This window comes from Monopterus albus, unplaced genomic scaffold, assembly GCF_001952655.1.
Source record: "Monopterus albus unplaced genomic scaffold, M_albus_1.0 scaffold130.1, whole genome shotgun sequence".
Lineage (NCBI taxonomy): Eukaryota > Metazoa > Chordata > Actinopteri > Synbranchiformes > Synbranchidae > Monopterus > Monopterus albus.
The window spans coordinates 939,874-967,587 of NW_018128010.1; the positions used below are offsets into that span (position 1 = coordinate 939,874).

The window sequence follows — 27,714 nt, forward strand, 5'->3', positions numbered from 1 at the left end:
CCACTAAACATTAAAATGCTCCACTACTGGGCCATGGTCAAGATCATCTTTGCTGAGTAAAACAATCAGAATCATCTGCAAACTTCATCTGCAAATTTTATGTCTACCCTTATAACGGCACTGACACTCCATTAGCATATAAAACAAATAAAAGAGGTGAAACTATATGTTACCTGTGCACAAATTCATAAACACACCCATTACAAAACTGATATTCTGTTTACCACTAAATACATGTTTTAGACCACACAGATAAATGCAGCTTCATCCTCCTTATCTCCATCGTGTCTCTGACAGAAACCTGGCAGCCTTCAGCCTTACAGTGTCAATGTGGATTCATTAATTCTATGATTAATGTCAGTTAAGGCAACAGGGGTTTTAGGATGAATATAGCTGCCTCCTCTCACCAGAGGAAGCCATTAATTTCTACACTGCAATTAAAGAGACTGCAGGGAATATAGTTCCATACAAATGATGCAGCAGGAGAGGTAATAGGGCCCATCAGAGGTAATAGGGTCCATCATCTACTCAGGACTTGAAACATGCCTCATAAATGTTGAGTACGTCCTTCAGAAAATAAACATTTGAGAGGGAGGATTAAGCTTTATTCCCCTCCACAGACCAAATCTGCTCTGAGTATATCCATATGCGGGTTTAGGATGGAGCTCTGGGCTTTGTTTTCTGCCTGAGGAAACACAAAAACAACAAGCCACAAGGGCTAAAAGGTCTAGGGGCTTTCCCCATAAATCCCTTAGATGAACTTAAATAAATAAAACAAAGTACAAAAAGTTTTGAAATCCCATTAACTACTTTTTGAAATCTCTGCTCACTATTTCTAAATGGTACAGAGTTTATTTCCATTGTTGACTATAAGACCAACAAGCAGGCTATTGTTCAACGGAACATGCTGTTAAAAGCACTGCAGAGATGAGTGTAAATGTAAATGTATGGGAGTTTTAAAACAAACCTCAATAACGGCTCCTACTGTCTGTGCTCCTGTGAAACAATAGACTGACCACCAGCTCTAGCTAATAGGATTCAAGAGTTATATAATGTGGCAATTGTTTTTATAAAAGTAACAACTACAACTATTTGATAAAAACACAACATGAACTAAACAAGCCAATTACACATTAACCACCATGCAAAATAATATGTTTGCAATAGATGACACTGCACATCATCAACATGTTTTCAGAAGCTAAACTGTAAAAATGTCACTGCCCTGTGAAGTAAACTGGAAAGCTGTAAAATACACATTGGTGTTTTTTGAATAAATAAAGTGTATGTGGTCATACCCCCAACACAAGCTCTGCTATTATTAACCAGAATGTTTTATTTACAGGCAGCTAGGGATGAAAATTGTGTGTGTACATGCAAACAAACCATGTGCACAAAAGAGCAATAAAAATGCACTGCACAGCTCTTGCACAGAATACCAACAATTTTTCAGCTGCTGCTTTATTATTTTGGATCTGGTCCCAAATAATGTGCTGTGCTCTCCTGGGCAATGTCATTTTAATGAGCTGGACAGTGTTGTTACAGTCTATACTGAGAACTATCTGGCTGTCTTGTATCCATGTCATAAAACAAATCTCCTCAGCCCAGCTATAAAATACAAACAGGGCATATTGCACCTGTCTGACTCAGCCCAGCTAGGTCCTTAAGATTTTCACTGTCCAAGATTTTAATTGAAACCGTTTACATAATGACTAAATAAAGTTGACAGTGGCCTAGCTTAATTCAGTTAAGACGACACCTAAAAGAAAAAGCAGCTTTCTATGAAAATCATCTGGTGGCGAAACATAATGATTAATGTATTTGAAGAGAACCTCATGGCTGTGTTGACAAACTTGTTGATGATATTCACAGTGGCCTCACACTCAGACTTCCAAGAATTACAATTAGGAATGACCAGTCACATTGCATACCTCACACACTCACACACACCAGCAGGCCACACATCAGTTGACTGCTGCATAGAAGTGACATGGATTTTTTCCAGGCCATAACATGCACTTGTGCAGGACCATCATGTACAACAGAGGTCATGTGAGAATGCAACCTGAGCTTAAAATGGCATCTACCCAAATCCCCCAGCTGCCCCTCAAGGGCCACAACACACCAGGCCACATATTTCCCCTCAGCACAACAGACACAATGATCTGGCATGCTGCCTTATTTTAACTGCACCCCAGCAAGTGACCAATATACTGAAGGCATTTCAAATAAGACACGGTACAAGTGGACATTCTCAAAACACTAGCTGGAAGGGCACTTGCACACACCTGTGGCTGTCAGTCTTATTAGCATTGCCTGAGGCCCAAGCAATGCCCCCATGAAGGAAAGGATCAACTGGCAGGGAGATTTCATAATTTGTAAAACAGCGGAGCAGCACTCCTTCAATTACAGCACAGTACCGACTGTAAACCAAGACTGAGTCTTCATAAAAGATCAAGCTTCACAACAGACATGAGGTTCTGTCAAGACACAGAATTATTAGCCTCAGTGGGCATGAGAACAGGGCAGCAGTGTCTAAATTCTACATTTTAGCATCAAGGTTCCTTTTCTTATAGCTTATTCTCTTGTCATTGCCCAGTGAACAGAAATTGTGTAACATACAAGGAGAGCTGGTGCTCTTCCAGCAAAATCCTTGTTTAATGTCTTAATGTCTGCATTGATTGGATGTTCCTGTTTTAATTCCAGTGAATGTAATTACCTTTACAATCAGTGCAATACAGTATAAATATACAGGCAAAGTGTGCTGATGCTTAGAAGTTCCAGCCAAACAGATGAAACCCATTTAGCTACTAATGCTATCACATTTACTCATCCATTTGCTCTTCCTATTTAAAACCTGCCTTAAGTTTCACTGGGTGCTATCCCAGCATGCACTGAGCAGAGATGAAAAGAAACACAGGACAGGTTGCCAGTTCATCACAGGGTCAAGACAGACAGAGACACTTGCATTTTAGGCTCTCCATTCTACCTGAATCACATGCTTTGGGAAAGTAAAATCTACATGAAGATAAAGCGCAAGGGACCAAAACTGGCTCATTCAAGATATAGTTTCTGAGAGCAAAGTAAGCACTGCTACATCAAAACTTTAAGGAAAGAAACCCCACACACAAGCATATATCTTTTCTTACCTGTACTTCCTGCATTGTTCATCTTATGGAATATCTACAAAATAAAAGAAAAAACAAAACAAAATATCAGTAACCGTAGTACAGTGAGCTGCTACATACTTTGATTTCATTTTGAGAGGAGGCTACTCATCACTCAGTGGATGATGCAGTCAGCACGGCACTGCACTACATCCTGCAACACCTTGACTCCCCAGGGACCTATGCATGGGTCCTCTTTGTGGACTTCAGCTCAGCGTTCAATGGTTCAACATCTGAGACGGTGACAGGAAATTGAACTGCTGGCCTTGTGCTGCAGTCGCAACAACCTGGAGCTGAACACGCTCAAAACGACAGAGATTGACAGTGGATTTTAGGAAGAGCCCCCCACCCACACTTCCCATCCTAACATACTCAGCAGCACTGTATCAGCGGTAGAGTCCTTCAAGTTCCTGGGCTCGACTGTCTCCCAGGACCTGAGATGGATGTCCGACGTAAGCACAATCACCAAGAAGGCACAGCAGAGGATGTACTTCCTGCATCAGCACAGGAAGCTCAACTTGCCCCATGAGCTGCTGATACTAGTGTGTTTCGGTAACCAAACAAGATAGGATCAGACTCCAGCGAACAGTCAGGACTGCAGAAAAGATCATCAGTGCCAGCCTGCACTCCATGGAAGACCTGTACACCTCACGGGTCAAAAGGAGGGCAGCGAAGATCTCTGCAGACCTGTCACACCTTGGATATACTGGTTGAACTCCTCCCCTCTGGATGGCGCTACAGATCACTGTACACCAAGACAACCAGACACAAGGACAGTTTTTTCCCCCCAGGCTGTCACTCTGATGAACACTTGGCCCATGACTGTATAACACAACAACTGTCAGTGTAATACCTTGCAAATATATGTTTGTATAAATCCATCTGAAAACTAAACTAAACCATCTAAAATCAAATCAAATCAATTTTTATTTGTATAGCACCAAATCACAACAAAAGTCATCTCAGGACACTGATGCACATTCCTTTCTTGTTTGCCCATTCTCTCAGTCCTATCTTGTTTACTTGTTTACTCATTGCATTACAAGAGCACTGTACATACACATTGAGAGCCTCGGTACCAAAGTCAAATTCCTCGTGTGTTCAACACACCTCATCAATAAAGCTGACTCTGATATTACTTGTCACTGCAAAATAAAACCGATACAAAGGAGGAAACACAGGGCCTTGATATTAACCCTTGATTTTGTACACAATACAATGGTGGCAGAGGTCAAAGAACTAAAAGTCATTTCCTGATCTGGAGCATTCAGGATTCCCTCCCTTACACCGCTCATTCGTCTCCTCTTCCACTGTGTGCCCACTGATTTCTATTCTTGTTTGCTTGTCCTGTTGCCATGTTTCTCTATCCATCTCCAAGCCTACTGGTTTTTGATGCTGTTGACCTTCCATCAGTTCCATTGGCAAGCAGCCCACCTGGTGCTGATTGAAACTTCAACATGTGCAAAAGCTTCTTTGTCAAGTTGGAAGTTAGTCATGTACTGCATCTTTCATGAGGGCTGCAGCCTCACACTGTTGTCATGGCAGTAGAAACGCTTGCAGTGTAAAGAAGCACTTGGCAAGATGAGCGACCTCTATGGCCGACGCTTCACTGTGACAACAAAAAAGATCCGATTGACTGGATTAAACAGGGCAAGTGTTTGTTTGAATGCAATCTCTCTTTGTTACATGCTCTTGGACACTTTTTGGCCACATGACAAATGAGGCTAGAGGAGAACAAGCAACTGGCATCCATTTTTTATTTATTCAGACAATGAAGAAGAGAGTGGGTAACAACCAAGAGATTTCGTTCAGGTTTCAGCCATGAACAACCAAGAGTATCCATGTGTTTCAACCATGTGTTTATTTCAAGGGACAAAACCTTAGGTCTCAGTGGAGAAATGCCGATTTGACAAAGCTTCAAAGACTTGAACACATCACTCTCGCTCTTTCTTTGTCAGCAGTCAAGACAAAGTATTTCACCTGGTATATCACGACGCCTGACCCACATTGATCACACATTGGCCTAGCTTAGTCCAATCACAGTCAAATGGTGGACATCTCAAAAGTTACAGGTCGGAAAAAGTGACACTCTGCACAGGAGCAGCACTGAGTCTCTCTCAGGACTGGTGTCAGATGGACCACTTCCCCGTGCTTCTATAAATTGGAAATTTGATGTATTAAAAGAATATCAATCAATTTGAGAGTGATATCAGGCTCAGAAGATATAGAAAATAGCTTTTACTGTATATGCTGCTTGCATTTTAGAATAAATCCTGCTATGCATGATAGGTGCATGCCATCTTCTTTATATCACTGCAAGTAATGATACAGTAAATAGAATAAACAAAAATGAAAAGAAAAAAAAACTCCAACCAAACAAAATAACATTCCAGCTCAGATTAGCTCAGTCTGTATGACACGCAGCAGACTGAGGGAGATATGAGGTGCATTCCAGGTTTTACAGATCTTACAGAGGCAGGAGGGAGTCAGACGGTGTCAGGCAGGTGCCAGAAACTTCGACCAGACGCTTCCATAAAACATCTGTCAGTCAAGCTGTAACTGTGTATTCAAGCAGTGTGCACTGGCTCACACATTCAGCCAGTTTACTCTTAGACTCCGAGACTGTGATTCAGTCTGCATCACATTCTCGCTCCCTGTTGTCAGAAGTTTTATTTGGACTCCAGAGCTCTTATGTAAGACTCAGAGGGCACAGAGGAGGAAAATCCCTCTGCATGTGCAGTGCTGCTAGCATGTCCTCTCATCTGTTTTTGGAAACCTCGCAGGATCACACTTAAACCGGTGAACAAACTTGAATGAATTGTTTGACATTTTAGGAAATGTGCTTATTGCTTTCTGTTGGAGAGACAGACTTGCTGGTGTTGGGGACTTTAGACAGAACCAGGCTAGTTTACCATGTGTCCAGTCATTATATTAAGACCAGCTAACCAGCTTCTGGTGGTAGCGTCATGTTTACTGATATGAAATTTTTTATCAGTCAGCAAGAAATCAAATCAAAATGCTAAACTACTCCTTTAACCTTTATTTTTTAAGATCTTTTTTAAGAATATGATGATCAGCAGTGCACTTTGTGTGAAATTCATTCTATATTTGGAAAAAATTGGAAAATATTTATTTTTCATATAATCATCAAACATGTCACTACTGAATAACATGCAATCTCATTACACTCAGTGTTACACTGCAGCCAAAACACTCTTGTCTGTAGCATTAGTGAACATTTGCAGCTGTCCTCAGGCCAAGTTTTAACTTGGCATTTACAAGAGGCTGTTACAGGTTCCACATAAAAGACAGGCGGCATCTACTCTGAGAACCAAATTTTATCTCAGTAACCAGTGTCCACAGACAAACTAATCTTTCTTTGAACTGCCAATCTAATTACACACCCCAGTCTGTCCAATATCCTTCAGCCTACAACATATGCTCCATACTGTGGTTTCTTGTTGGAACTACAGTACATAAAACAAAACTTTTATACATTATATCATAAATCTAATGTCACAAAATAAGAAGATGCCAAAAGGTATCACTAGTGTGGGAGAGTATAAAACTATATGTATTAAATTGGGCCCTTACAGTTTTCTCTAACAAGCAGGTTGTTTGCCATCATGTTGCTACAGAGCCATCAAGAGAGCACAAAACACAAACTGAAAGCCTTTGGTTTTAAGTTAACTCTGCATTCTACAAATTTCTCAGTTGCCTGTTTCTTTTAGTGCTGTTGAATAGTGGCATTTATATACTTTGTCCAGCAGAAGTGAATGCCTAAGCTGACCTTATTCCCAATGCAAACCTCAAATATTTACAGATGTAGGAGGAAGAGCAGCTTGATGGCAGAGAATGTCAGAATTTCAGCTCACTGGTGATAGATTTATCTTAAAAAAAAAAAAACTATCCGATTATGAAATATTATTTGTGATTTTTTTTCTTCTGTCAACACACCATGACCCAGGGGCAAATATGTGATTGTGAAATGAAGGTTGGATTTTATTTTATTATTTAGGGACCTGATAGGAAAGCTTAAAAACATTTTGTAAGAGGATAAATTATTCCTCTTTACAGCTGAAGACAGTCTGCTTTTTACTCTATTTATTACAGAAAAACTGAAAATGAAAAATTTCCCAGATAGAGACAAGAACCTGCCGAGGACAGATACTTTGTGCAGTGCAGGAGGTAAACAGATTATGGTAGTCACCCAAAAATAATAGAACCTGAGCTGAAAAAACAAAAACATATGCAACCACTTGTAAAGTTAGGCTCGAAGGAATTTAGCAGCTCTCAGGCTTTACAATGAGAACTGGACGACAGTACTGTAGGAAGTAAGTCTGATGTACTGTACACACTACCTGTATAACTTCTCACTGACTCAGTGAAACTGTTCAACACCTGTAAGAGGTTGTGATTCTTAAAGAAACTTACCGTCTTCTTGGTTCCTGCTCTTGTTCCTTCTGTTCCCTGAGAGGTGCTGTGAGGAGAAGAACACCCAACTTGGTCTGCACAGTCCACTCTGGCTTTTCTTTGAAGAAGCTGGCTCTTCGGGGTTTGATTTGATGCGGATGTAGCAACAGCACCCCACTGCAACATCACAAATACAATCAAGGTTGGGTCTGTCTCTGTCTGGCTGAACACACAGGAACCGAATGTTTTCAACAGTGACCGGAGGAAAAGAAAACAAGAGGCTGAGGTCAACGTCTTGGAAGCGAAATCTTCACTTCAGTTCAGCTTTACAGAGGCACACAGAGAAGCCTGTATGTGTGGATCTTCTTTTGAAAGGACAGAGATTATGACCTTGTCAAATATCCCTGTAAAGATGTCGTGTCTTGCCCAGTCTCCTGTCATTAGTTAAAGCACGTAATAGTGAATGACTGGGATGGTTATGCAGATGCCTAGAGGCATGTAAGTCTCTCTCATCTCATTCCTAATGGTCCAGATCATGCAAACTCCCATCCAATACAACAGCCCTTCTGTGCTGAACATACATATGGAACCCGACAGAGCACTGTTGTTCCCAAATGCTAACTCTGGTGAGATACTTCATGCAACATGCCACCATGAGAAGAGCCCTTTTAAGGAACAGAGCGGTCACAACCTCAAAAGCACAATAGCTGTCTGTTCCTGCCGCACCATTCTGACAGGGCTGAAGCACTCTAGACTCCAGTATCACATCTAAGAGCTACAGACCTACATTATCAAATGGACTCAGAGTCACAGAGATACTTTAAGACAGTCCAAGCCGAGAGTGTCACAGACAGGCTGGGTTTAGTCGTTACCACTGCTGGCTCTGAGAGAGCTTGTTTGAATCACTTTTTAACACTCACACCTGTTGCTTACAGGTCTGAATAATCCACTGGGATTTTCTCTCCACAGACCAAACTGAATTGATTTAGGGAAGTTTAAAAAGCATGACCAACTGTGCAGCATGTGCTTCAGAGGAATGTGTACAATATTAGTCGTGATGACTGATGTGCTACAATCCGCATGCGGCTTTATACCACAGAGTACATACTGTACAGCACAGTTAAGTCTGTGTTTAAACAATATAAAGGACCAAACTCTCAAAAGGCATTATGAAAAGCTGACTGACACCATCTCTAATTCTCACCTGTTTCTTGGGGGTGGTGCAGGGTGTGTCAGAGCGGGATGAGCTTGCACTTAGAACCTCCTTAATGTCCAGATTAAGCTGGTCCAGTTTCTTCATCAGCTGGCTCACTGGCTCAGACCAGGGAAACGTGACCTGTGGGGATTCCTGTGGGTAATCATGGAGGGACCGACATAAGAAAAGACTAGCACCCCTATTATCAGAGTACCGAGTCAGACACTGAGCAGTTATCAGCATGTTGATATACCTTTTGGGTTTTGATTTATTCCAGTTTGTTAGCTAATTTTGTGCTTTTGAGCACCGTTATTCAGTCTTGTTAGTACAGATTTTTTCATCACTTTGATTTAGTTTTATTATTGTTTTTATTCTATTTTTACTATACTTTTATTCTATTTTAGTTTCCTAAATGGTATGGCATTCAATACTAGGTTAGAGAAACAGTATTTAAATTTTCTGGATGTCCTGTACATATAGTGAATTGACAATAAAAAATCATTGATCTTGATGTTGCACAGTAATTTCATTGAAGAGAAATGTTCTTATGGGAAACTCTCACAATGTCTTGGACAGGACGTGGCTTTGATTCTATTTTAGAAACAAATATACTTTCTTTTTTTAGCATTTTCGCTGATTCACTGTGGTTTGACTAAAATATTCCAAGAAATATAAGAGAATTTGTGGTCTCACTGAAAACAGGCCATCCTTGTAACCTATTCTGAGAATGCAATCATTTTGCAACCCAGAGATTGTTTACTTTCAGTAGTGATTTAAAATAAATACCACGAGAACTTTGGGTAAGGTGAGAGCGTCTGTCAATTTACCACACTGCCCTAAAGTCAGAAAGCGTTACACTCAAAACAAAAACATATCCTGCAAATTGCATGCACTACTTTGGACTACAGTGCTGCTACAGATGGAAATGTGATCTCAGCCACTTCAGGGCTAAAGAGCAAAGGAGGAGGGATCCAGACATGTGCGCCACACAGAGCATGATGGAATTCCCTGTGCTGGCTTTCACTACTCTCCAGACACAGTGTATATAAATAGACCTTCTTTACACAGACAGGCGCTGTGTCTGGCAATCTGGAGGTCCAGCCTCATAAAACAGCAGAATACACCACCAAAACATAAATTAATATTGTTGTTCTGAAATCTGAGCAGAGGAGAGATATCAGCCTGTGTGTTTCTTGCTTAGTCCTGCAGAGTCTCATATGCTACTTACTCTTGAAAAGTATCACTGTGGGTTCCAGCACAAAATCCCAGAACCACTGAGGACAGTTACAATCACAAAGGTCACCGTCAAAATAAATGGTCAGAATGAACTTTAGTTTTACTTTAGACCCGGACCAACTATATAAAAGATAGTTTAATCATAACACTAATACTGATAAATCATAATATTTCATTCACAAACTACTCAGCAGTAAATCAAATTCAAAGTACATAACAATAAATGGGATGCACACAATAGTGCATATAATCCAGTGCTGGGTAATCTAAAAAGTGCATAATGTGTACTTTTACTTTTAGTACTTTAAGAATATTTTGATGTTAATACTTCTGTAATTTTGAATGCAGGACTTTTACTTGTAACAAAGTATTTTACACTGTGATACTGATATGTCCGTGCAGATTCTCAGTCATCCAGGTCATAGTAAGCTGAAAAACCTTAGAAAAAAAGCAATTGGACTTAAGGCACTCACAGCACAGTGACTTCATACACGATGTGTTCATCTGCATTTAACATAGAACATCTATCCTAACCTTGACCGAGGTGCCTTCCATGCCTAAGCCCAACAACAGGCAGGGCTCTCGATGCAAATTTGGATCTCTGGTGTGACATCCGCCCCTCTCACCCCCTCCTCACTCCTGGCAACTCATTCATTCAAAACAAACATTGCCTCTTAGCTGCTGCAGTTTAGTTGACAGGATTATATTGCACAATAACTTCACTGATGAGAAATGTTCTGATCTGAACCCCCACAATGTCATATACAAAACATGATCCCTGTCAGAAGGATTTGATTGAATTTTGGCAGTAAACAGGACCCTTTTTTAAAAATTGTTTTTACTGATATACTAAATGTGCTGTGCAAATGAGGAAAGGCCATTGTTGTGACCTATTTTGAGTGTCCATAGACTTTACTTTCAGTAACAGTTGACAATACATTGAGTTTAACAAATCAAAAATAGTATTGTGAGTTTGGTTATACATGTATATGTCTCTGTGAATACGTCATAACTTGGCATATGTTAGCAATGTGCCTTCCTACAGTTTTAATTATAAACGGCTTCCCACAAGCCACAAATTGTCTTCCAGCAGTGCATCTACATTAAAATATTGACAAACATTCTTCCTAAACTGTGAGGAATTAAGACACCAGACACCAGATGGCCTAATCACCCTGCTGACCACCCAGGGGCAGCTGACTGGCCCAGAACTTTTTTCACTGAGTCCCTGAGGAATGACCTAAACCTGGTCAATCCTCTGGTGACCTATCAGGCCCGATGGGTCAACCAGGGTCACTAAAAGGAAAAAAATAAAGCTCCTCCTCTCTGCTATGTCTGCTTTGCAAGCATGGCACTGACCAGGAAATCTAACAGGTTTGATGTGGGATCAGCATGTTTAAACATCTGAATTCACACATTAAGGGCCTTCACAGACCTGTACAGGTCAAATTATGAACATCCACTCTACTTATGACTTTGGAGAACCAAACATCACAAACTCCACAATCTGAGTCCTGAAATTTTTTTTTAAGGATTTTAGCAGAATGTAGCAGAAAAGGAAGTGGAATAAGCTAAAGGTCTTGTGAGTTGGACTTCTAATCAACCTGAGGAGCTAGACAAACACAAACGCAAGAAACATGTGCCCCAGTCTGGCACCTGCTCAAGCCAAATCTGGAACACTGTCTCTTTTCAGTGACATCCCCACACGGTGCTGTTTAGGAATGTGGGCACTTCTACTTAGAATGAGATAAATTCCAATGAAGGCTTGATGCTCGAGTGAGACACTACCCTTGATTCATCTCTTCATGCCTCTCTTCTCAATCTGGCCCTGGTAATTGTGTGAACTCCTCACACCATAGCAACTGAGCTGGTATGAGTCAATCCTTTAGATAAATGCATTACTGTTATCTTCTGGAGACAACAAAATGTGAGCTGACTATAACTTTATCAGCACAAATTGGCCACAGTGTGAACCTCAACACAGCGGCTTTGAGATGGAAATGAGGAATAAAGTGTGTGAGCTCTGGGCTCGGTGCCTAGTCTGCGCCACCCACAGAGAGTGCCAGAGATCACCATGGAGGTATCCCAATGTAGCAGCCGGTCATGCGAAAGGGCAACGGCTACCTGGCTACTTGTAGGAATAAATTATGCTCTTAATATCCTATGCTGCAAAACATTCAAGCCGGTTCTGTAGAGTAGAAGACAGGTGAAGAAATGTTTATTTTTAAGGGCATTTAGTCAGAGCTGAGCTAAATGATACAAGCAGGAGGGCATCATCAGAGAACACAGTTGTAACATGCAGTGCCCTCAGATGGTTAATGTTAACAACTGCATCCATGTACTATTCCATGAAGTCTCTATGTTTTTCTGTATTTAAAACAGAACAGGTGTTTCCACTTGCACACACTGCTGTCATAATTTAATTTTATAATTATTTTATAGTTTTTTAGTTTCTCTTGATTATTCCTAACGCTTAGTGAAGCAATTTCTAGTTGAGAAAATCAGCTTGTTTACACCACATACTGTATTTTCTTACGAAATCAACAGATCTCTGTTCTTCCCAGCCTTTCATACAGTGATGCCCATGTTGCAATCCACTGTATGATAACAGAGCTTGTACTGTGACACCATGAGAAATACTGACCCGTTGTCCTTTCATAGTATTTACAACAAGCTCCCACGCTTCTACAGAACAACCCTTTTAGAGCAGAGTGTCATTCTGCACATTATTGCTGGCGTGACCTCAACATCCTACTGGACCAACAGACAAAGAAGCTAATCTCCACCAGCTCTGTTTACATGTGCACTCTTATCTGCATACAGTTTAGAAAACATGTCAGGTATGTACCAATGGAAATGTTTCTCCAGCTCTAATAAAAACATATCTAACAGATTCGAACATATTTATGAACGCCCATATGAGTCTTTAAAATGGGAATAAAAGCAGGGATGATGGGTTACAACCAAGGTCAGGGTTAGAGGCTGTGTGAAAATGAGACTCAAATGTGTTGTGACTTGTTAAAGAAGAGAGATTCAGTAATCAAAGGTGAAGTTCAGTGCTGATACAGCCTGCGATGGGCTCTGTCAAAACACTGCTGCCTGCTGAGGGAGTGGAGAGAAAGCTGGAGCTGTCTGCATTCCTTCTGGATCTGCATTTCACCAGTACAAATGTGAAGTGAGCATAGTCCTACACACTTATACCAACTATGCATTAACTCACTATGTAATGATGTCAGCTGCTGGGAGCTTCACAATCTGGCCTTTTCCTTCTATAGACCAACAAAAGCTGGAAAACTTAAGTTAATGTTGCTTCAAATTCATTTTCTTTGGATGTACAAAGTTTTGTGTATTTATATACACTGCATACCGTATGTTAAGTGCCATTCACTTACTGATGTTCTCTATTCTGCCTTTACTGAGTTTGGCACATGTAAAATGCAATTCACACATTTAGCACATGTGGAAGACCATTTCACATGTGGTAAATTCACATATATGCCAGTGGTTTTCTGGCATGATGGAAACACGCTTGCAAGATATTTCATATTATATCACATCAGAACTTTTATGTTTGTTCCAAATAACATATTTAAATCAAGAGCAGCATACCTCATTACTGCTGGTTTCTCCCTCTGCTGCATAACAGCTGTTGGCTGTGTGATCAATTTCTTCTAGGCCACTCATGGTACCTCTCCGCCTCTGTTTGTCTTTGCCAGCGATCCTATGTCTGTGAATTTCAATGAGATTTCGACTTGGAGGCAGCTCTTTGAACACATCATCATCTCCATCATCATCATCATCATCGTGACCATCCTGCTCCGGTGAAGACTCTGCATCATCAGAGCTCACATTGTCAGATGCATGGCTGTCGGCTCTAGAGGTATAACTATAGTCTGAAAAGGTGATGGAGCTCAGTTTGAGTTTCACAATGCATGGGACATCCAGGACTATCTGGGCATCAGGTGAAGGGACGGTGAGGTGAGGATTGGAGTGCAGATTGAGGATGGGACCTGGGTCTTCTGGAGTTCTGATGACATGGCCATTTGAGACTGGCTCTGAAATCCTGAAGTCAGCTTTTACACATTCACATTTTAAATACCCTGTTTGTCCGAGACATTTCAGAGCTATCTGGTTTGACTGGTATTCTGCTACAGGAACAGGAAGTGGAAAGCTACCACAACAGTCCTCAGCTGAGCTAGGTGATGTGGACACATTACCTGCTTCATGAAGCTGATTGAAGGCCAGTGGACTAGGGTCCTGAGGTGCTTCCCCAGGAATGATTGCCACCTGTTCAGACCTCTGAAAGCCCACAGTGTCCACAAATTCAATGCTGTTATGATTGACAGAGACAAAACTCTTCTTCAGCTTGGTTTTGTCCTCATCTGGGTCCAAAAGCAAGCAGCTTTGGACTCTGTCTCTGCAGTCATCCCCTCTGTGGTCTGGTGAGCTGTTAGCTGAGAGCACAGAGTTTTCTGAAGACAAATCCTGTGCTGTAAATTTGTGTGATCCTAAAACTGCCCGAAGTTGATGTTCCTCCAAATTCATCATAGGTTGTATCTCCATTATTGTTTTATTCTACAGTTTCTCCTAATTGTAAACATAAATCCACAGGAACTTGTGCTTGATGTAATGAATAGCCATGTTTTAAATCCAAGATGCTTAGTGAAGCCGCACAGCAAGTGACCTGAATGAAAAGAAATGAAAAAAAATGTGAAAGGCAAGTAACACATCTGACAAGCGCAGAGAGATGTAGATATTTTCCACAGACCACAGATATAACAAGCAGATTATACGTACAGTACATACTGCTTAGAGTGTTTCCGTGCAGCTCTGTGTCCTGTGATTATCGAATGCTACCAGAGTTTAATGTAAAGCTTCTAAATCCAGCCCAGACTCTGTGCCATCCAGCCAGGAGTTCGCTGTGAAATTCAACATCTGGCTCAGGGTGGGCTGTTCAAGTCTGGATCTGTTTCACACACGATTGCGGTGACATCACAGTGCACAGGAATCCAACTGCTCTTCCCCAGTGGGTGATTTACTACACACCACACCATTCATCAGGACAGAAGATGTCCATGGTCGACTGTGATTAACATCCCACTTACCCCTTCATTAAGCCCCTCTTTAAAATATGCCTGAGACATCCAAAGTACACAGAGAAAAACAAACATTTGCAATATTTTGCCGCTGTAGATGATTATCATTTTGTTCAACCACAAAGACATTTCATGGAATGTATTTACAGATGGAATGACAGTACAACTGAACCAGGAAACTTCCAAATTAAACATAACCTAGTTACATGAGGCTTACTGTCATTCAACATGTTTCCCCCCTAACAGTAAAACAACTGTGTGTGTGTAGATGGAAGCCCAGATTTTTCTAGAAAATACTCTTATTTGTTACTTCAGGGAATTAACATGTAAAATGCAGCAACATAAAGTTACACACATGGATCGCTGCGGGGGCGACTGTGGTTCGGTGGGTAGAGCGGTTGTCTCCCAACTGGAGATTCGAATCATGGTGCCTGCAGTCCACATGTCGAAGTGTCCTTGGGCAAGACACTAAACCCCCAAGTTGCCCCCAATGGTTAAAGCCATCGGTCTGAGTTGGTGCCGCAGATGGCTTCCTCGGTTCTGTACCGGAAACAAATTCCTTGTGTGTGTAACATGCCTGGTCAAATAAAGGTGATTATCCTTATCATTTTGTTGCCAAAGCTGAACTTGGCAGCTCCGTTACTGTGGCCTTGACACACACATCCACACAACACCCATGTACTCAAACACAATCTTTTGCTTTTAGGACACAAACAGATAAAACAACCTCACACATAAATAAAATATATCTCTGACAATCCTTTTTAAACTCTGGGACCTTGGTGATGCATGTGTTTGCAATTCCATACAGCAGCAATAGATAATAAATAAATGCTTTATAGAACCTCCCGTAAAAATCGGTCCTTGCATTGTGAATTTGAAATGAGTGCACAAGACATTAGGGTTTGTTCCAAGCAACATCTCTTGTTGCAAAGAAGGTCTCGTTATTCTCAAATGAATACAGAGGAAGAAAGAAGTCACAGAGTGGAAATGAACGAGGAGTGTTGACTGGCAAGGCAAGACAGCAATTTATTTCAAAGAGTGACAAAAGCACCGTGTGTTGGATAGTTTTCAACAGAAAGCCCCAGAACAAGTCTCTTCATGTAAACACAACATATAGTATAATCTTCTCAACTCAGCCGAGGAGGATTAGCAAAGAGAGAAACAGAGTTGTCATTTGTTTCTCCATCATAGGTTGATGCCACTCAGATTCACAGTAACACATAAAACAAAAGACTTACCTGCTGAATGGAAAAGAGTTGTTTGTCTGTATTGGTCAAGCAGTGTCACTGAGATCATGGCAAAACAGTGGCAGTGAGGCTAGCTCCAATAAGAGCAGAGAGGGTTGAGCAGCCCCTTGCAGAGTCCCACTTATGTCTCCATAGTCCTATTCTGCTAAAAAGGCAAGCTTGTCATCACAACCTCCTCTTGTATTTCCCTGCAACCTGCAAGAGTGTTCAGCTAGCAGAGACTAATCCATTCAGAATATGCTAAGAGTAGAGAGGATGTATACTTGTTGGGAGATGGAAAGGGGAGGAGAAAGGAGACAAAGGGGGGGGCAGCAGTGGTTTTTGGCACTGCAAAAGAACAAGGTGAAATGGGTTTGCAGCCCTCACAAACAGGCTAGAATGGCTTACTTGAACAGCCTGAGCTATGCAGGCACAAGATGAACCATAGCTGCTTCAAAACATTAGGCTGCAGAATGAAGTCAGAGGGGACAGCTGTGATTTACTGGGGCATATTACACATAGATTAAAATGATATCTTTGTGAGAGGATTTCATGCCAAATTGAGTCCAAAGCATCCATCCTCAAGCTTTTATTTGCCACTGTGTATAGAAAAAAAACGCCAATTCTGGATCATACAGCAGGCTAATTTGTAGTGTAGGAGTCGCATCATAATTCATGGACTGGCAGGATGTTTGATGGTATATTATGGCAAAGCGTTCACTGTTGATTGTTGACTGAACAATCAGGGGAATATCCAAATATACTTTTGAAGTTAAAGATCTTTATTTTGCACAGTTAATTTCCAGATTAGTGTTTTGCATATCATTTATAACATGTATAACAGAAGCGCCAAGCTATCCCCGTTTGACATGAATGATAAACAATTGCAACACAAAAATAACACAGCTTTGAGACCCTGAGCCAAGACACTTCTGAGTAACGAATAGTTCTCTTGTTATTCAGCATCATTGAAATAATGCGCATAGGAAGAGCCAAGTACACCACACATATAGCAGCTCTGGGTGAAAGTGAGTGAAAGCATGAAAGGGGCATGTCTGAGTGTTCGCTTGTTCATTGGCTGAGGACTTTGTTTACACTGCTCCGGGGCTCCTTGATAGGACAGGAGTGTTGCAGAAAGAATGTACGAGTCCATACTGTAAATTGCCCTTGACTTTATACAATAAGGGGGTTGATTCATTCATTCGTTTATTCACTTGTTCATTCAGAATCTGCAATGTTTCAAAGCTTCTTTTGGTTTTTATTGCTCATTTTTACAAGCTACCTTTAGCCTCTGTAAAGACATATACACTGATAAAGACCCCCATCACTGAGGCCTTGCATTACTTTCGACTCTGACTTCTGTACTTACATATTAGCAAAACATGAAAATTACATTATTCCAACTAAAATTCAGACACCGTTCATGAAAGACAAAGGTAGAAATATTCTGACGCACAGCACAGCAGACACACAACAGCAATAAATCTGCTGTTTGACCAGTGAGATAAGGTATGTGTGCAAACTTTGTGTTTCCTGAATGAGTGACATTCCTGATGTCCTTGTTGGGTGGCTGCAGGGGGAACGCTGCAGGGGGAACACTACTGTGGAACAGAGAGGTTACAAGAAATTTAGCATTTCTCAACTAATCAAAAATAGTACAACTTGCCTACAATTGCCCCCAACAACCAAAATGTTAAAACCAGAAGATATCTTTTTAAAATACTTTTTTGTTTCTAGGCTGTGTGCATATTGATACAGACCAGGGGTGATTACAGAGCACATAGTAGAAAATGTGCTGTGGACTTGTTTACTCTGCCTGAGAAAGGAAGTAAAAGTGTGCAGGTGCATATGAATGAGAGAAAGAGAAGAGGAGGATGAGAGAGAAACAATAAGTCTGTCCCCTGTGCTGGCTCCTACAGTCACATTTGGGAACCACCAACTTAAACAATCGGCTGCACTTGATGAATAGCAGCCTTTTCTGTGCCTGGTCTGTCTGAGCTGTGGAGGTGAACAGTCCAAGGCCAGTGGAAATAAGAACATGTGAGCTCAAACACAGCTGGATATTCTCACAAGCTAACCTGGCAGACCTTGTCTGCTCCTCAGGGGGTGTGGGGGGGGAACACTGCCTTGTTGTTGTCACTGTAAGAAAAACACAGAGCTTGACGGCACCTGGAGCAGGAGGGAGGGTCACTTTACACCGGCCAAGCACCTGACTGTCTCTGCACTTCAGTCAAGTGTGACAGACTGTCATCACCATGATTTTTTTTTGGTCTGAAGTTGGCAGGTTATGCCAGTTTCACACTCTTTACACCTTTGTCATGTCAAGATAAAGAGCTAAGAGAAACACCCATTTACAGAGGTTGAAATGAAAACGGATGTCTCTTCAGAATCAACACAAAGTAAATGACAGCCAGTCATAAGTAGAGCTATGCTGAATTAAACGGAAACAAGAGAAAGCTTCCTGCTGCAAATCACTGGGGTGGGGGCAGGAGGTGGACAGGCAGCCAAAGGAAACCTCCAGAGATGGCAGGTTTATCAAGCCAAGATGCAGATCCTCAGGCAAGAGAAGCTCAGAGCCAACTCCTCCAGAAAAAAAAACAATAAGGATGAAAATTTCCCAGTCTGTTTAACACACACCTCAGTTAGAAGAACCTGAAAATGGCAATTCATGACCCATTCAGTACATAACTGTAATAAGTGAGGGTCCAAATATTTTTTCACTGAGTGATCAATCTCAAATCAGACCAAAAGTATGCTTTTATAACATTTTAATCCATTAGACTTTTTTATTTTTAATTTGGATTCTCCTCTTTTGACTTTGTAAAATGACAGTTTGACACGAATAACTGATTCAAGCTTGTGCAAGTGACTGCACTGCAGCCTCTAGAGCAGTATACACAGCGAAACACTCATCAATACACCTCAGTGCTATAAATGAACTATATTTTTACCACATGGATGAAAGCTCTGTGTCACATGCATTTTGGATCTATTTGAAGTCAATATGTTTCAGTTATATTTATTTTACAAAGTGAAGATGTTAGTTTCAGATTAATTTACAAGACATGAGTGTTTGGCAGACAGGTAGTGGCTTAATAAAAACATCCCATCAGTGTGTAATATTGCAGGATTCAAGAGTTTAACCCAAAGTAAGAATATCTCAGGAAACTGACCACTCATTTTGAAATCTGCCTCTCATCAGCCTCGTACCGTTACGAAATTACAACAGTAATCTTTGGAGTACTTCCTAACACACAAAAAAGTTATCAATAATGTGTCTGTATCAGTAGTGCATCATGCCAATATACTTTTTATTAAACAATTATAATCAGATATGGAGGAAAAAGTTAGTTTACGAGGTCTTACTAAATGACAGTTACTGTATATCCAATCAGTGAATGGTTTGTGAGAATGTTTTACAGTGTAGGAGGAGAAGCGCATTCACACAAGCTGCCATTTCACTCGCTGTGTCTTCTCTCCCTCTTCTGATCACTGCTATCATCTACAGTGGTCAAGACGGGGCAGACGCTCTGAAATGCCTCTGGTCTTCCCATGGCACAGCGAGATTAAAGTAACAGAACGGAGCCAGCTGTGTTGCTGAAACATGTAGCTGTACAGTCGTAGGTTTGCCTGCCAGCAATGCAACGTGTTACTGCCACACAAAACAAGAGTGAGTCTGTTAAAACTGGAAAATTATTACATTTTATCTGCTTCTGCAACACTGATAATGGTCATACTGAAATTTATTATTAGCATGTGCCAAAGCAAAAAATCTATTTTAATGGCTTTATGTACTCTTATGTCACATGACCAGCTGTGGGAAAACACACAAGTACAATAAAAAAGTAAACATCATTAGAAAACATTCCAGCTCTGCTGCTGTTTGACTCCCATACAGATTCCCAGCATGCCACAAACATGGGCAGATGTCCTGTATCACTTCTCTCTGCAGTCTCACTGCATCTCTGTCAAATCAGCAGTTTCTGTGCGCACACAGACAATGGCCTTTATGATCCCACTTTTAAGACTGTGACACATGTTAAGGCGTATATTCAATACATCTTGTCACAAAATTTTTAAAAATATTTTTCATTTACACCCCCCATGATAATAAACAAATGCACAATTACTATGAGTTTGTGAAGTAGGAATTCACAGCAGTCATAACTATGATTTTAAAAGTATATTTAAGTAATAATACATTAAATATATTAAGTTTTTCAGAACATACAGTACCTACTGCTAGCTAACTAAAAATATCACTTATAAAATCAAGCCACTTGTCATGGCAAAAGTGAACAAATGGAACAATTGCCAAAAACAAATGTGATATGAGAACTCTAACCCTTATCTTCATGAAGTCTCGGTATTTCACTGGCTCACCCATTATCGCTGTGTGACAGCACCCACTGTTTATCACACAATAGCCACATGACAAGATGCCAAACTTGAGAAAACAGCTGTCAGGGCATTCCCAAACAGAGAGTAAAAGGAAGATGTCATTTCCAGTGATAACATCAGGAGGCTGAAACACAGACTCAAATGATGGTAGATTACACTACTGCACAATCAGTTCCTCCCCAGTACGTCTGTGATTACAGTAGAAAGACGGGGACGGGTGAGAGGTAAATCAGTTCTGCCTTTCATGTGACCAGAGGTTTGCCTCGGAGGGACTAAGCAGCAGCCCATCACGATCAGACACACACAGCGAGCAGCTACAAATTAATTCACTCCAACAACAACTGCTGTCCTCACCTGCTGCAACACGCTCTGCCAGCGCTCGCAAATCAACCAGCGAATTCCTTCCACTTGTGTGGTGGAGGGTGAGTGCGTTTGTGGGCTCGATGTTGTGTAAGTGACAGGTAAGTTTGAATCCAGAGTCTGATGCCAACATCACTCCGCCCACTCCTCTATTGAGATCGGACAACAAACATGATTCCAGGTATGTGAAGAAAACATGCCAAGATGACATTCGGATGATGAGGTATTTCCTCTGGTTATACACACAGACACACACACACACACACACACACACATACACACACTGTGGGCAGAACTGATTCCATCAATGTGTGAACTAAACTACAACAGGTATGGTCCTAGCCATTCTTTAGGACAGGTCTACTGTACCTGTGGCTTTTTTGGTTGAATAAACTTAAACACTACTTTCAAAGCAAGGAAACAACTTGGTGACCCACTGAAATGATTTGGCCACAATTTATAACAAACACATTGGTTTCTTTGGAGTTTGATTTTTGGATGTTACTGACATTTCAGGCAGCCACTGGTTTTCACTGATTTATGTATGGTATAAAAGTCTGTCAATAGATTATTCAAATTTGCTTTAGCTGTACAATTAGTGAACATCAAGCCTGCATTATTTTATCATTGCATAGTAATGCAGATAGCACTGATACAATTAGTGGATCAATTATTTGTCCATTTGAAGACAATTATTCAACAACTTTTTTTTTATTGATTTATCGTTTCTGTATAATAATGATTATTTATTGATTATCTTAGTTCTTCATTATAGTGGGCAGAATTTCTGATGGGCATTTCTTGCTATTTTATTAACTAAAGTTAATACGTTTTTGCACCTCACAACAATAATGGAAATTTGGCAAAAACGTATGCAGTCTTGACGTTTCCTATGACTGATTCTTCTGTACACTCAAACATGTTTTAAGAGTCTGCTAACAGATTTTCATGCTGCCTAGAAACAAATGGAAACCTGGAACAGTTGACAAAGGCCAATTCTAAAAAAAACAGAATGGTCCTTTAACTCAACAAAAGACAGAAAAACACCAAAAAAAAATCTGTAAGTTAATGAACTGATTTAACTCGACTGCACAAAGCTATACAATCTTTCTGCCAGGATACACTGGCGTCTTTTATTTCAAAAGTGAGTCTCCCCCCCTCCTCCATCTCTCCCTGTTTGCAATGCCTCTTAGCAGGGCTGAAGTCAGTAATTGATTTTACCTCTCTAATCTCTTCTCTCTATTATGAGGAGATTTCTCCTGTGCACCTGGGGCCAACACTTTGTCTTTTTTCTTATCTGCCCATGAGTACACTATCCCCTCCCAGTGGGAGCTGTACTAATCCCATCCACCAGACTCTTCATGCACATACACAATCAGGCACTCTCATGGGAGAACCCTGCAGCCGGCAGGATGCCAGACAGCACTTTGAGCTCCCTGTCAGCAATGCAGAACAGACAGGTGGAAAATCAAAACCAGGCACAAAAGTAGCTAGCCACAAGACATTTCAGTGCAGTTATATGAAAAGTGATGTTGTTTGAAATATAGCGTCAAATTTTTCCATCTATAATTGCACAAGAATGTCAGCATTCTGGATATTAATCAAAACTATAAACAAGTGGATATAAGTCATCTGGGTAAAATATTTGCATCACAACACTTACCCCTCCAGAGTTCTCTGCCACTTTAACTGCAACATGTGAAAGTGAAGACAGTAAAGCTCTCAGGCTCCGAGCTTGACATGATTTCAGTGTGACACCATAACAGATCCTCTGTCACTGTGATTAACCACCTCAGCAGCACGCTTCGGCTCAACAGGGAGGAGCTGATGGTGGCGGCTATGGAGGAGGACAGAGGAGTGGAAAAGACGGTCAGGGTGCAGACAAACGCTGGAGAGGAATCTTTGTGCATGGAGAGGAAAAGTTAAATATACTAGAGAGGATGAGCAATTTGTCATGAGTTAAAAGTTGAAAACAGTCAAATAAGTTTTGATCAGTCAAGAGGTAAAGAGTGAAAAAGTGGAGAATGAAAAGATCCTCATAAAAGATAAATTCACCTCTTTTGCAAGTTTGTACATCTCTAAAAAAAACTGTCTATACAGTGGAGTGGAAGCTACATAGAATCAATTATACAAGTCTGTATAAAGACAGATCACCTGGAAATTAGAAGAAAGAGATGTGACCAGACAAACAAAAACTGACTTGACAACAACATTATAAACCTCATCATTATACGATTATGAATGGCCACTGCTGCTAATAATAATAATAATATGCTTTTCCCACGCAAAAATATTATTTGTATTCATGAGTATATTTTGCACAGACAGTGATAATATACCTGTTTCTATTCTGGGATGAGGAGTAAGCTATTAATGCATCACTTTGGAATAGGAAAAACACAAATGCTTTATTGTGAATAAAAAGAAAATAGTAAAATCTCACATCTGCTGATTCAATCCATATGCTAGGACTTAATAAATTCACAATCAGAATAAAGGAGACATGCAATATGTAGCCTCATAAGCAAACAGGCTTAGTTATCTAAAAGGACTTCTGAAATCTTTTGATGTTTTTTCACAACCCAAAATGGAAAAGAAATGTTTTTATGATGTACCACGGCTGTTTGCCTTTTCCTTTAAAATAGATCAGTTTTCCAAAGTTTAAGTGACTTTTGCAGCTAATCACAAACAAAAGGTTGCAATCACTAACAAAATTTGGCTTATATAACTTAACATGGTGTAAGGAGAAATCTGAAGCGTTCATTTATCATTCAAATAATGCATTACATAGACAAAACTATTTCTAAACATCATGCTATAATCTGCAATATTCACTCCAAATCAAATCAGGATATGGTGACAAACAGCCCCGATAGTCTGCGATCGTTTCCACTCCCCCACTGAAGATGGCACCATTGGACAGGAGAGACAGTCAAACATCCTCCTATACGCAGGGTACGTTTTCCTAACACCAAACTCCGTAACACTTATCATTTCACCGTGTTATGTCAGTGGCATCATGACCTGCATAAAGGAAATATTCTATATAAGCCCGCGCGTAAAAGTCGCTCGCTTGGTCGATGCAGCTTTCACCTCCTGCAGATGTAGTAAGACCTTATTGCTTAAACTCAACTCTTTTATTTTACCAAACATTAAAAACACAGTGCACTGCATTAAAACTTACCTTACATCCCAGGTGAGACAGGAATCCAGCGGACTTCCAATAGTTCATCACAGCGCGTATGTGTGTGACCCGCCCCCGAGCCACAGGTTGCCAGTGAGCACGTTTCCAGGGTTTTACACTTTTTAATCAAAGACCAAGTCATCAGACCCTCATTGTGAAAATGAAGTCGGGAGGCTCCGTCTGACTGACCAAGGTTAGCCATAACTCTGACACACAAGTGTCTCTACCTATAAATCTACTCTAGACTTTTTGTCTGATGATGAGGATATATATCGGCAGGGTCGCATTTTGTATGCTCAAGCTAATATGTTGGTTAGGAAACATGTGTTCTGCTAATGTTAAAGTTCATCTGTTCAGAACATACTGTACACCGTTGTACACTGACCCATTGTGGTGTTAATATAAGGTAGCTACTTTACAGAAACTTAAAGTTGCTTATAATGATGCCTTGAGGATTCTGCTGAAGAAGCCTAGGTCCACCAGCGCCAGTCTGTTGTGTTCACAGGTCCATGTTAGTACCTTTCAGGCATTAATGACAAACCTGATGTACAGATTTATCTGTCGTGTGAATAACTCTGAGAACAGTCTTATAATGATGCTGGCTAATCCTGGTTTTAGTGTAGTACGTTACCAATCCTCTCTGTGGAAACATTGGTATAAATGTCTTTTATGATTTTTATTTTTTTTTCTTCTTTTATATCCTTTCTTTTTTTGTATGGACCTTGAGTCTGCTAATAAAGGATGATGATGATGATGTAATGTCTGTGAGAATCTCCTAGGCTTATACCAGAGATATATGTACTGTATGTGATGAAGAGTGCGCTGAGCAGAGGTGTTCCTGTTGCTGCTGTTACTGGAGGAGGATACTCGAGAGACATTGACACACTGGCCCTCAGGCACTCCATAATGCTCAGAGCAACAAAATCCCGCATCTGGTTCTACTGAATATGTGCGATTATTGTACTCATGTTCCTTGTGTTTCAGGTGTGGAATGTGAAACCTTTATCCGCTGAATCAAGAGGACCCTCGTAGCCTAACTGATATTTGGTTCTCAGGAGCCAATGACATTGATGTGGGAATAAAAAAATCTGGTTAGATATGAACTGATTATTTATATATTTATATGCTGGACATACAAATACAGTTACACTTTTATCATAAATGACAACTAACAATTTGGAGACAGTGGATTCCTAACAGATTAATCATCTGGTCAGAGTATCTGTAGAATACTGTAATTGCTGGACCAAATCTGTAATGATAGGTATCAAGATTAACTCCTGTCTGTGGTACTAGATGTTGGCTGAAGAGTGACACAAGAAGACGTTCATGATGTTTACTTCCACTTCCACTGTATCAGTACTTACTTCATTGTTTCTGTACGCTTTGTGGTATCAATGAATGCTAATTTGTAATTCATGTAAATGAAACAACAACACTCATGACTCAAAAAATCTTTATTAAAAAAAAAATCTTCAAAGCATTGGCGTCAAGTCACATTAGACAATAAAATACCAGATCCACACATACTGTACTGATAAGGATACACACCATCCTTGGCACAATAGATAACAAGTGTGTAGTAAGTTCACCTATATTTATGTCAGTTACTGACATCAAGTGGTGACATATTTGTGATGCAGTGCAATGTTTATTCACAGTTTGAGGCAGTTGGTTGGCTGAAACATAATAGTACTAGAAGTATAGTCAGCTTGTTGTTTCTAAGACAATACACAAATATTACACATACTATCATCATCAAGTGCACAACACAGTCTTTAATTCACCTGGAGAATAAAACAAGCAAATGGAATGAATGTGTTGGAAGATATTCTGCACAACTTGAAGCTCTGTTTATAATAGTGTATATGATATTTTATACATGAGCAGTTTACAGAAAGCCCCACCAAAAGGTGCAGGGCAGATTCTTCCTGCAAGTTCAGCTCCTTGCAGTTATAAGACAGCCAGACACAAAAGTTTTCCTCTAAAATCAACGCCTCAAAATGTGTAAGCGAGTGGACGTTGCCTGTGACAGAAACGCTTTTAAAAGTTAAAATCAGTAGCAGCAACGGAGCTTGCTGCGGTTTGACAATAAAACTAACTCTATACACTAAAAAGAGAACACACAGGATATCTGGATACTGCTTGTTGCTTTCATGTATTGCAATAGAATAAATATAATAAATAAGAACGGTACTGTATACAGTAATAGCCACTGTTGCCATCCATAGCAAAAACATTCCAGTGATGCCATCTAAAATAACGTTAGATACAGATAAGTCTGTCACACAACTGGTTCCAGGACCATTTAAAATTTAAAAAAGATAATTAAAAAATACGTTCACTAAACAGTTAAATAAATAGCTGTAGCAGTGGAGTATTTGGTTTAGTGTTTCGTGTACCTCCAATAATGGCTACAGCTGTACCTTTACACACTTTTCTGTTACAAGAATGTAATGATCATCAAATGTGTAGTTCAGTGCTTAAACTTGAGGCAGAGGCAACGCAGAGTAAAATCAAATAGGCTAAAATCATATTTTCCATAGCTGAACCTTCTCTGCTACCACACACCAGTTGGAATGATCAAAGTAGGTGTGTTTGACATGAAGCTCTTCAACATGATCCTCTATCAGCTCCACCAGTTCTCCCTCCCTGAACACATGATAGTACCTCAGACAGGAGCCTTCCACCTCGGTTTCCTGAGGATCTGGTGTGCTTTCCTGCAGCTCTTCTCCCTGAGGCCCTCCTCCACTTTCATCTCCACACTGCTTCAGGTGGTCCGTCTGGAAAGGCACCAGGTCTGGCAGGGCCACAGAGCCGCACTCCTGGGCTAAAGATACCGAGACACTCTTGCCTTCTGTGCTGCTGTTGTTAGTGGTGGTGGTGTTGTTGCCTCCGGGATTATTCTGTCGTGCTGTCAGGTCTGTGACTGAGTTAAAGACATCCTCCTCTGATCCAATCACAGACGGAGGGGAAAAGAAGCTTGAGACCTGTTTGATGAGGCCTCGGCCTCTCCCACGCCAGCTTGCCTTGGTCCCCTGTGCTTCACCTGTGGGTGAAGATAAAGTGCACAGGTCTCTAGAGGACGAGCGGGAAATGGCTAAACTTCCAAAGTCAAACACAGAATCCAAAGACCTGGAGAAGAACCACAGTCTCTGAGTCCTCTGCTGTGGTGTGGTGCAGGTCAGGTCTTCTTCATCTGCCATGGAGGATGTGCTTCTAACCTTCCTGTGCTTGTCAATGCTGTCAATGGCTTCGCTCACACTCTGTGCAGTGGCCCTCCTCCTGGGTTTGGCATGCTCTCTCCTGTACCTGGAGGACGAATAAGGGTTGGGGTTCCAAGGAACGAAGATGTCCTGCTTCTCAAATTTCCGACGTTTCTGCTCCATGGCCCACACATAGATCATGATGCATCCACCCACGCGCAGGGTAC

At 40.8% G+C, this 27,714-nt stretch overlaps 2 protein-coding genes and 1 long non-coding RNA gene across 3 annotated transcripts in view; 1 reads left to right on the forward strand and 2 right to left on the reverse strand.

The window, feature by feature from the left end:
• Window positions 1–16,569, reverse strand: part of stard13b (StAR related lipid transfer domain containing 13b) — a 65,538-nt gene extending 48,969 nt beyond the window's left edge. The window contains exons 1-5 of the mRNA XM_020613103.1: window positions 16,349–16,569; window positions 13,621–14,695; window positions 8,785–8,928; window positions 7,602–7,757; window positions 3,150–3,183 (exon numbers count right to left, since the gene is read on the reverse strand). Of these exons, the coding sequence (XP_020468759.1) occupies window positions 3,150–3,183; window positions 7,602–7,757; window positions 8,785–8,928; window positions 13,621–14,574 (1,288 nt within the window). The 5' untranslated portion in view covers window positions 14,575–14,695; window positions 16,349–16,569. The remainder of the gene's footprint in view (window positions 1–3,149; window positions 3,184–7,601; window positions 7,758–8,784; window positions 8,929–13,620; window positions 14,696–16,348) is intronic.
• Window positions 16,570–24,074: 7,505 nt separating this feature from the next.
• On the forward strand, window positions 24,075–25,680 carry LOC109967510 (uncharacterized). Its single transcript, XR_002275941.1, has 3 exons — window positions 24,075–24,204; window positions 24,294–24,474; window positions 25,266–25,680. It is a non-coding gene; the product is annotated as an uncharacterized LOC109967510 (long non-coding RNA).
• Window positions 25,681–25,720: 40 nt separating this feature from the next.
• Window positions 25,721–27,714, reverse strand: part of trmt9b (tRNA methyltransferase 9B) — a 6,410-nt gene continuing 4,416 nt past the window's right edge. Inside the window, exon 4 of the mRNA XM_020613139.1 lies at window positions 25,721–27,714. Coding sequence (XP_020468795.1) covers window positions 26,813–27,714 — 902 coding nt within the window. The 3' untranslated portion in view covers window positions 25,721–26,812.